The sequence below is a fragment of the Limulus polyphemus genome, unplaced genomic scaffold (genome assembly GCF_000517525.1).
Source record: "Limulus polyphemus unplaced genomic scaffold, Limulus_polyphemus-2.1.2 Scaffold689, whole genome shotgun sequence".
NCBI classification, from domain to species: domain Eukaryota; kingdom Metazoa; phylum Arthropoda; class Merostomata; order Xiphosura; family Limulidae; genus Limulus; species Limulus polyphemus.
In genome coordinates, this window is record NW_013666299.1 from 281,012 (window position 1) to 292,511 (window position 11,500).

The 11,500-nt window shown below is 32.9% G+C and overlaps 1 protein-coding gene across 2 annotated transcripts in view; it reads right to left on the reverse strand.

Moving 5' to 3' along the window:
- Positions 1-11,500, reverse strand: part of LOC106459976 (breast cancer anti-estrogen resistance protein 1-like) — a 49,814-nt gene that overhangs the window by 6,655 nt on the left and 31,659 nt on the right. For both annotated transcript variants that reach the window (XM_022386568.1, XM_013919652.2), the window contains one exon: positions 9,996-10,122. In XM_022386568.1, the coding sequence (XP_022242276.1) occupies positions 9,996-10,122 (127 nt within the window). The remainder of the gene's footprint in view (positions 1-9,995; positions 10,123-11,500) is intronic.

Genomic DNA, 11,500 nt, shown 5'->3' on the forward strand with positions numbered 1-11,500 from the left:
AAACATAAACACATTACAGTTTACAAATATCCCACACTACAGTTTATAGCTTTACACACAAATATCACACACATGTGGAGTGGCCCCAACTGATGTATGTGTTTTAACACTTCTCGGAGTGGCCCCAATTGATGTATGTTTTAAACACTATGTGGAGAGTCTGAAGTGGCTTAAAACAGAATCTGATTTCTCTGATTTTTAGTTTTTATGTGTTTTGAATCTGATCTTTGATCTAGCATGTTTTTGCCCTGTATTTGATCTGTGTGAGGTACAATGTGTTTAAATTTGTATATGTATGCGATATCTGTAAATTGTAGTGTGTTTATGTTTGTGTGTGTGATATCTGTAAACTGTAGTGTGTTGATATTTGTGTGTAAATCTGTAAACTGTAGTGTTTGATATTTGTAAACTGTAGTATGTTTATGTTTGTGTGTGTAATATCTGTAAACTGTAGTGTGGGATATTTGTAAACTGTAGTATGTGATATTTGTAAACTGTAGTATGTTTATGTTTGTGTGTGTAATATCTGTAAACTGTAGTGTGTGATATTTGTGTGTAAATCTGTAAACTGTAGTGTGTAAATCTGTAAACTGTAGTGTGTGATATTTGTGTGTAAAGCTATAAACTGTAGTGTGGGATATTTGTAAACTGTAATGTGTTTATGTTTGTGTGTGTAATATCTGTAAACTGTAGTGTGTGATATTTGTGTGTAAATCTGTAAACTATACCAACTGATGTGTGCATATTTCAACACTTCCTTAAGTGGCCCCAACTGATGTATGCTTTAAACACTATGTGGAGTGGCCCCAACTGATGTATGTGTTTTAACACTATGTGGAGTGGCCCCAACTGATGTATGTGTTTTAACACTTCCCGGAGTGGCCCCGACTGATGTATGTTTTAAACACTAGTAACACAAATAAGTGTTAGAACATACACACATTAGTTGGAGTAACACAAGTAAGTGTTAGAACACACACACAGTAGTTTGAGTAACACATATAATAGCGCAGATTTTGGATCAAATAAACAAACCCAACTAAAAACCGTACTTTTGTGTAAAACATAATAAACCCGACGTATATTTATAACTGACTGAATCACTCTTTAGTACAAAAGGTAAAATTTAACTGAAATTTATGAAATAGAGGATTGAATCAAGCCACTTTTCAAATCGATAATTAAGAAGTAGATTTTTACACGTTAGCTGTCATCATCATGTTGCTGTTTCGAATACTAATATATAACCTGTACATAACAAACAACTGATTTTGAAAACAATAAAATCATATTTATACGTATATGTGTCATTGATTTATCCCGAGCTTAACTTTTTTTGTGGATGTAATTTTAAAAGTTTCCATGTAAAACAGTTGATAGCAGTATAAGAACTTAATCTTTCAACATGTAATGAAATAGATATGATTTGATTTATTTACGAGTTCTATTTTTGAAAGAACGACCTTCACTACACGAGATGTATCCAGTCGAGTGGATTATAAATTATTTAGTTGCGTATACGCAATTGACCTTAAGTCCGTTTTAAAAACTGTTAGGCCTAACATGGCATGGTGGTTAGGGCACTCGGTTCGCGACCTCACTACACGAGATGTATCCAGTCGAGTGGATTATAAATTATTTAGTTGTGTATACGCAATTGACCTTAAGTCCGTTTTAAAAACTGTTAAGCCTAACATGGCATGGTGGTTAGGGCACTCGGTTCGCGGGTTCGAACTCCCGTCACCGAACATGCTCGCCCTTTCAGCCGTGGGGATATTATAATATGACGATCAATTCCACTATTCGTTAGTAAAAGAGTAGCCAAGAGTTGGCGGTGTGAGGTGTTAATTAACTGCTTTACCTGTTGTCTTGCACTGCTAAATTAGGGACGGTTAGCACAGATAGCCCTGGAGGAGCTTTGCGTGAATTTCAAAACAAACAAACGAATTACTTTCTATTTCAACAAACTGTGTTACAGACAGACCTAATGGTTATTGTCTAAGTACTTGAAAAGTTTAACGAATATATTAAATGTTTGTTTGATGAGATAGACTTGAAGGAGTTGTGTACAACTCTATACTTTATGACTATTTTACGCATATATTAATTTACGAGTTTCGTTATGAAAAGCTGATTACGAACTTCAAGGTCGAATGTCAAACTTGTTATACAGATTGTTGGCATGTAGTCAAGGTGTTTCTTTCCTTTTGTACATATTGAGCTCCTGTATCGCAGCCGATTTCGAGCCAACAATCAAATATTAAAACTTTAGCGTATAATGCTAGCATTGGCGAATAATGATTTTTTTTTTAAACGAACAGTAGATGTGATATTATTTTATGTCGACAGCAGCGTATGAGAGACACAGTGTAGACGAAATATTCTACACACTTTTACTTACTGATGCGGTATTTAGGTACACGGACACCTAACAGATAAGTTTAAAAGTATCCAAAAAATGTTAATTTAGGAAATATTTAATAAAGAATAGTTCCGGACTCGGACTGAAAAAGAAATAAGAATAAACAAACATAAAAAGTAAAAATATATCTTTATTTACTATTAGCGTGCGTATAATATTTACCAGCATCTTTGTTCTGTAGTAACTACACTGACTGGCACTGTTGGGATTGAACGGAGTCATTTCTACCCATTTTCACACAGTCTAAGGACAGGAAGAACTCTATTTGCGTTCATATAACACAAGGACGAGAGGAATTGTAACTTAACACACAAAATTACGACTAAACGTTAAAAGTCATCAATTATTTCAACTAACATTTATAGGGAGAAAATGTTCCTAACTCATACCAATTTGTACAAGTATCTGTGCTACCTCTTGAAATGGACTGACTTCTCCCTATACACACATACAACTAAAAATGTACTCTCAATTTGGATGAAATTCACTTATGAAACTGCAAATTTGTAGAAGTTAGTACAGAATAACAGCAGATTGTTCATCAACTGTGATAAAAATTGCATATCCACACATCTTGTCCCTGGGAGTCCCTGCAGGGTTAATTTTTTACTCTTTTCTTGCAACCAAACTGAAATGTGACAGCTTGAAAATGCAGATCGTATCTGCACTTGATCCCTTCTTGACGAGTTATTTTAGACGACATTCCGATGTGTAGTTTTTATATAAAGCGATTGTAAAATCATGCAAAACGCGAAATGTTAGGTTTCGACGAAAATGTTATCTATAGTGTTTGAACCATACCGGTAAATCAAGAGAAAACATGAAAAAACAAGGAACTTCACTACCGGCTACCAGTAGTGTACCGGAAGTAGTGAAGACAGTTAGTGAAAGAGCACTGTGATCTCCATATGGGAACTATAAACAAGAGAATATGAATGGATTTAGGTCTACAAAAGCAACACAAGAACCGTATTCACAACCTTTTCCTAAAATACACAACTGAACTGAGGACCATCTGTCGAAAGCTGTGTGACTCGTGACTCACGGACACGTGTCGTCATAATGGACGAAGCATATCTAGTTAAGTGTCTGTAAAAGTCCGGGAAATTTATCATCGTTTTAGTCTGGTTGACGCAACATTTCAGAGCCCCCCAGTGGCACAGCGATATGTCTGCGGACTTACAACGCTAGAAACCGGGTTTCGATACCCGTGGTGGGCAGAGCACAGATTGCGCTTTGTGCTTAACTTCAAACAAACAAACATTTCAGATTTTTATGTAATAAAAAGGAAAACACTTGGTAGATCAAGAAACATCACAAAGTAAACTCGGTACTGTGATGATAAAATATGTCGAGGTATGTGGTCTAGTACAATTACACATTTATGCATTGAAACTTATTTACTGATCTGCATATCAATATGATTTTGATATAACGTACTCAATCTTCTGTAGATGGCTAGATTTACAAATGAAATAGTTGTCATTTCCAGTCCTTTGCCATCCAGATTTGTGAATGTACCGTATTGCCCCTAATTAACGACCCTCTCAATATTTTTATAAAGCTTACCTTGTGTGACAGCAATAGTAATCCAACGCACAATCCAATTTCATTACAGCAATTTTGATTTGAAAAAAAAAGGGAAGAAAACACACACACACACACTTGCTTATTAGCATTTAAATAAACAAATCACATGTGAAAAATAGAATCCGGAACTGTACAAATACTATAATTAGCGCCCCCTTGCAGTTTCCTACGCCCCCTGGGGCATTAATTAGGAACAACACGGTATATTTAAAATAGAAAATGGTTGATGTAGAATTTCATTTCATGTTAAAGGACCCATTATCTTGTGGAGGTGATATGATTCGAGAAAGATCCATCGAGAACAATCATGTGAAGATCGAATTAACGAAACCATACACAAGGTTTTGACTTAAAATGAACAGTATCTTACGTGTCGAAAAGTTCAATTGATGATATTATCTTAAGAATAGGTTGAATTCAAGTTAAGTTTGCACATGCGCAGTCTAGTTAAAAAACCCAAACAACACGCATATCTGTTTGTTTTGTGTTATACTTGTCCTCATGTTGTTTATGGAACATACGCGTGAGAAAAATGTAAACTTTGTTTTCATTCCGCTTCGCAAGCATGATATATACCGAGTAGCAAGTTGGAACGACAGCGAAAACTTTGCACGTATTAACAACTTGGTTAGCGATGCGTGCGTTTACTCGGTTCTCCTGTTAGTGTTGGGTAATTGACCCGAGGAGGAAGACAGTCAACTGTCCTTTCCATAAACGGAAACAAAACTACGTATAATTATGTAATAATTACCGTCAGCTAGTCGTTAACACACACACGTGCGTGGGTATATGAAGGAGAATACAAAATCTACATACTTTTAAAACAAAATTTTTGAAGAAACAATGAAAATGGGTTAATGAAAGAACTTCAAAGATGTATTTTAGGTTCGTCGGGAGACTTCTCGATCTGATATATATCAACTTTTTGTCTGTACTCGTACACTAAATATATATCAGAGAAACAAAATGTCGGTGTTTCAGACCATCACGAGAAAGTTGTTTTACGATTGTTACATACAAGATTTTCCATAATCTCAGAATTCGTTCCAACCAGCCAGAACTTGAATTTATTAAGAACTTACAATATGTAATGAACAGTGGACTAATACAGGCCCTGCTGCACTTTGACAAAGTTCAATATTTAAACGTTTTTACTGCACTTATTTGTGTTACTCCAACTGATGTATGTATGTTTTAACACATTCCTGTGTGTTCGCAACTGACGTACGCATGTTCTAACACTTATTTGTGTTACTCAAACTAATGTGTGTGTGTGTTCTAACACTTATTTGTGTTACTCCAACTAATGTGTGTGTGTGTTCTAACACTTATTTGTGTTACTCCAACTAATGTGTGTGTGTGTTCTAACACTTATTTGTGTTACTCAAACTACTGTGTGTGTGTTCTAACACTTACTTGTGTTACTCCAACTAATGTGTGTATGTTCTAACACTTATTTTTTTTCAACCATGCTTGAAAATTAACAAACGAATAATCATTATTGCAAAATAGGTTTCAATTTTCATGTTTCTGTTCATCATTTTCTTTCTTTTTTTTCAGATGTCTTTTTTTTTTGTTTATATATAGTTTCATGACTTTACTGACAACATTAACTAAAGATGAACTTTTTGTGACTACCAGTTTATATATAGTTTCATGACTTTACTGACAACATTAACTTTTAGAACTGTATATATTTTTTCAAAATATTGTTTTAATGCAGAGATACACAAGAGCTTATCTGTAGTTTGTCCAACACAGGGAATTGAACTTCGTATTTTTATTAAAAAAATGTTCATGAATTTTCACATTTTAATTTAGTTTCGTTCCTACATTCAGAACTTTGTGACTGTCAGTTTATATATAGTTTCATGACTTTATTGACAATATTAAGTAAAGATGAACTCTTTGTGACTGTCAGTCTATATATAGTTGTATGACTTTACTGACAACATTAACTATGGATGAACTCTTTGTGACTACCAGTTTACATATAGTTTCATGACTTTACTGACAATATTAACTAAAGATGAACTTTTTGTGACTACCATCGTGATTAGTCTGATGCTAAATTAACAAAACTAAGTTTCGGTCGTGATTAGTCTGATGCTAAATTAATAAAACTAAGTTTCGATCGTGATTAGTCTGATGCTAAATTAATAAAACTAAGTTTCAATCGTGATTAGTCTGATGCTAAATTAACAAAACTAAGTTTCGGTCGTGATTAGTCTGATGCTAAATCAATAAAACTAAGTTTCGGTCGTGATTAGTCTGATGCTAAATCAATAAAACTAGGTTTCGGTCGTGATTAGTCTGAAGTTGGGGAATTTTGTCTTTTTTTTGTATGCCTAGTCGAAGATTCTTGGTAACAACCCTGAGAACTAAAGTTGCAAGGACTTGGATGGCAGTTGCTGTCACCAAATCTTCTTTTTTTATAGTTATGAATCTGAAAAATGCTTCTTTCATTGATTGTTTTGGATATTCGCACAAAGTTATACAAGGACTATCTGTGCTAGTTGTCCCTTATTTTAAAGTGTAAGAGGCAGTTAGTCAATGATACCAAACGCCAACTCTTGAGCTACTCTAACTGAATAATGTGATTTAACCGTCACACCTATAACGCACTTACGACCACAAAATGAGAAGCGCGATTTTTTTTGTGAGGTAAAATGAGGCGAACCATGGGTCTGGCATGCTAACCACTAGGCCACGCCTGGTAAAAAAGAAAGTAACAAATTATTATACATTTATTTTAATTTTATCAACATAGTAAAGTCAAATATAATAACTTAGCCGCAAAGCATACAATACGCAAGTAAAAAAAAAAGATTAGGTATTTACCTGTTCCAACGTTTGAAAGCAGCAACATATAATTTGGAAAGCATCTTACAAATTTAGTTAACTTATTAAGTTCAAATGCGATTAAAAAGGGTTAAAACGTGTTTAAAATTTAATATCTAGCTGTGGAATTTTAAGAATATGAAATCGGTCTTCACATTTCAAGGGCGCCTTACAGTTAATTAAAAAAATAAAAACTATCATCAACATCCACGGAAAGAAATGAAATCGCAGGCCAACAACTAAATTTAAATTTGCAAATAAACTATTTTCTTGAGAAGTTATTTTTCATCGAAATACTCGTTTACATGGAAACTACATTAATTTCTACTATCTACTTATTTGCCTATTGTTAAAAACAAATGGGCTATCTGTGCTGTGCCCACCACGAGTATCGAAAAACCAGTTTTCAGCGTTATAAGTCCAAAGACTTTCCTCTGTGTTTTCTACTATCTATAAAAACTATTGTTCCGGTTTTGTGATTTAACAGATGCTTTAGCATTTAACATCTTGTTTACTTTAATAATATTTTCGACATACGTAAATATATGCACGAGAGAAATATTGCATGAAGTTAATATCAAACTTATGCTCTTTTATATATGTACAACTTGTATTGCTTTTCAAAACTGGAAGCATGTTCGTCCTTAATCACAAGTTTCTTATTCATGATACGGTTTGTTTATTATTTAAGCGTAGTATCATATATGGCCAAGAGATGACACTACCACTCGTGCGAGTAATGTCTGTACACCTCTACTTCGTACAGGGCGACATTTCAAATCTATCTTCTGTCTTCCACAAGTCACTGCGAGATAGGCTCTTTTTTCATTACCAGAAATTTTCAGTTGGACTGGACGATGAGAGACAAAATATTCTCTTAAGCCTATATATATATGTAGTATAATGTTTTAAAAGTTACGGTTTAAATGCCGAAAGCTGGCGAAGTCTTAGTAAACAATAGGCCTAGCATTTGTGATAAAAATCACGTAAACTACTGATGGTTTTTCACGACATTCCTTTTATTTTTTCCACTTCACATTCACAGTCATGATTTTCCCAGCAATAAAACATTTATCTAATCTTTTTCTTTAGCTTAGTCTTTTTTTTTCACGAACTCACTAACTTGCATTAACGTATTTCTTTGTTAACATCAAGACTTTTGAAAATCCAACATACACACTAGAACAGTGCATTATTTCAAGCCAGTTAACATTTAGAGTTGAAAACATCATAAAAATCTAATGCTAAAAATATGTTGTTTTTTTAAATAAAAATGCTTATAAAAATCTGTTTATCTATACTATGCACTCGAAACCATTCTAACCCGCTTGTAATTGAAGGATTTAACGGCCATAAACTTATCCCGACCGCAGTCACGTTAATGTTCGATAATGACTTTTAACAATCGGTTATTATGAAGTGAATACTAAATTTCGAAAAAAAAAAAATCAGTCACGTGTTTAGATTCCAATGACAGTGTAATCAAGAAATTTTTTGAATGTTTTTTTTTTCTCTACTTAAACATCCTGGCATCGCCTTGAATCTGTAATCAACAAGTACACTTCCTAATCTTCTCGTACATTCCCACAAACCAAATCAGTTGCTTTTATTCGATAATATGCTTCATCCTTTCTCGAGTTCATTGATATATATGTTGCTGCTTTACAATTTTTATACGTTTACAATATACCTATTGTTTGATACTCGTATAATAATACTGAAGTTGAACTCTTTGTGACTTATATATAGTTTCATGACTTTATTGACAACATTAACCAAAGATGAACTTTTTGTAATTGTCAGTCTATATATAGATGTATGACTTTACTGATAACATTAACTAAAGATGAACTCTTTGTGACTGTCAGTCTATATATAGTTTCATGACTTTATTGACAACATTAACCAAAGATGAACTCTTTGTAATTGTCAGTCTATATATAGTTGTATGACTTTACTGACAACATTAACTATGGATGAACTTTTTGTGACTACCAGTTTATATATATAGTTTCATGACTTTATTGACAAAATTAACTAAAGATCAACTATTTGTGACTTTCAGTCTATATATAGATGTATGACTTTACTGATAACATTAACTAAAGATGAACTGACACATATTTCCACAAAGAGCAAGTTATTATTTTTAAACAGGCTCGCTAAATTAATAAAACTAAGTTTCGGTCATGATTAGTCTGATGCTAAATTAATAAAACTAAGTTTCAAGTGTTAATATAAAACAGGGCTTGTGTTAATATAAAACAGTGCATGTGTTAATATAAAACAGTACATGTGTTGATATAAAACAGTGCATGTGTTAATATACGCCACTGTTTAGAACAGTTATATTTCTTCAAGTAAAGCAGTATATCAATAAAAGCATGTTAAAGTAAGACTGAACGTGAATAAGGCATTTAGTTGGTGTCGTCAATTCATTTTTCGCGCGTGCTATCTATACAACAGATCGTCTTAGGATTAGATAATATTGTACACTTACTCTTGTCGTATACTGGCAAGAAGTACGTTTAGGATTAAAAGGTAAATTTCTGAACAAAACGTTCACAACAACAACTTTAGGTTTACCAGAGTTGAGAAATACATTCTTCTTCTTCACATCACAATAAAATCTTAGCGTTTAATAGTGATTGCCACAGACACAGTTTTATCATAATTCATAGAAAGTCATCTTGTTTTAATAAGGTACACTGAATTACTATGTACACACGAGATATTATTTGGATTACGGCCGAAAACATCGTAACAGTGTAGATAGCCAACTGATAAAGTAATGTGTTGTAATCATTCTACGTAACAACGTAAGAACAGTATATTTAATTTACTTGGTTGAGTTTGAGTAGTGATCCATGTAAGTAGCTTGTTTTGATCAGAAGTTGATATTAAATTAATAGCATTTCCAACGACAGCGTTTACATTTGGTAATTGTTTTGTCTTCTTAGATTTAGACAAACAGATTTTACTGAATATTGGAGACTGACAATGGTGGTGGTGTTAACCGCTATTTGTTTTGTTTCTCCTTGTAATTTCATTCATTACCAGGTAAACATGACATCGTGTAATTTACACTTAAATTTTGATGTAAAAAATGAAGATGTATGTAATTAGTGTTTGCTAAACTTACCGAGTGAGTCCAAGAGGTCGTAATAAATTTGACGTTTTTTACTCTCACTGCAATTTAAACACCGCGGAACATCATAGTCCTGAGAAGCTTTCACATTTTCTGGTACGTCATACGACACTGTCGCTACCTAGTGGAGAATTTATAAATTATAAATCTATTAAATTATCGTGCAAGTTTTACACAATAAAACGAATGACGACTAAGGTAAGTTGATTAGAACCCAATTACTTCGAACAATAAGTTATCAATCGGTTATTTTTTTGTGATTTCTGTTTGTTTCTTTTTTTAATACAGATATATATATAATCTTTTACCTCATAATTTCCTTTTATGAGAGATGTTAGCGACCTTTGCTTTACTAATGGGTTTGATCAACATTTACTTATAGTTAACTATCATTCAGTAATTTCTAAGTCACAATTTATTCGCCTAATTCAATGCATTTTGAATAGGCCCACATACACATTTTAAACATATACATAGTAATAGAATAATACATATATCATATTCAATCACTAAGACTTGTTCATGAAAAAAAAAGAAGCAATTTAACACACATCTCTAAAATTTTATAGGACTAAATATTTACAATTATGGAAACTTAAAACTTTCTTCATGACCTTTATGATTCGGAAAATTACGATATATATATATTATATAATACATCCAGCCAACGACATGTACCAGACGCCAGTCTTCTTTATTTATTTATTTAGATATTGTACACTACAAAACAATAATGTAATTGTTTTACCAGACATTAAATGCTCTCGGAACCCTAATTATTAATACCAACCATCAATGAATTCACGCATATTTTTCTCTTACATTTTTATAAAATGATAAGATATTTTGCAAGGGTCCAAGAAAATTATTTGTTTGTTTGGTTTTTTTAATTATGCACAAAGGGCTATCCGTGCTCTGCTAACACGGGTATCGAAACCCGGTTTCTGGCGTTGTAAGTCCGCAGACATACCGCTGTGCCACTGGGAGGCAAAAACAGCAATACATGCCGAATGAAAATTATTTCAGGGCTTGTGTCAATATAAAACAGTGCATGTGTTAATATAAAACAGTGCTTGTATTAATATAAAACAGTGCACGTGTTAATATAAAACAGTGCTTGTGTTAACATAAAACAGTGCATTTTTATATTAACACATGCACTGTTTTATATTAACACAAGCTGTTTTATATTAACACATGCACTGTTTTATGTTAACACATACACTGTTTTATATTAACACGTGCACTGTTTTATATTAACACATGCACTGTTTTATGTTAATACATGCACTGTTTTATGTTAACAAAAGCCCTGTTTTATATTAACACATGCTCTGTTTTATATTAACACATGCACTGTTTTATATTAACACAAGCCTTGTTTTATATTAACACATGCACTGTTTTATATTAACACAAGCACTGTTTTATATTAACACATGCTCTGTTTTATATTAACACATGCACTGTTTTATATTAACACATACACTGTTTTATAT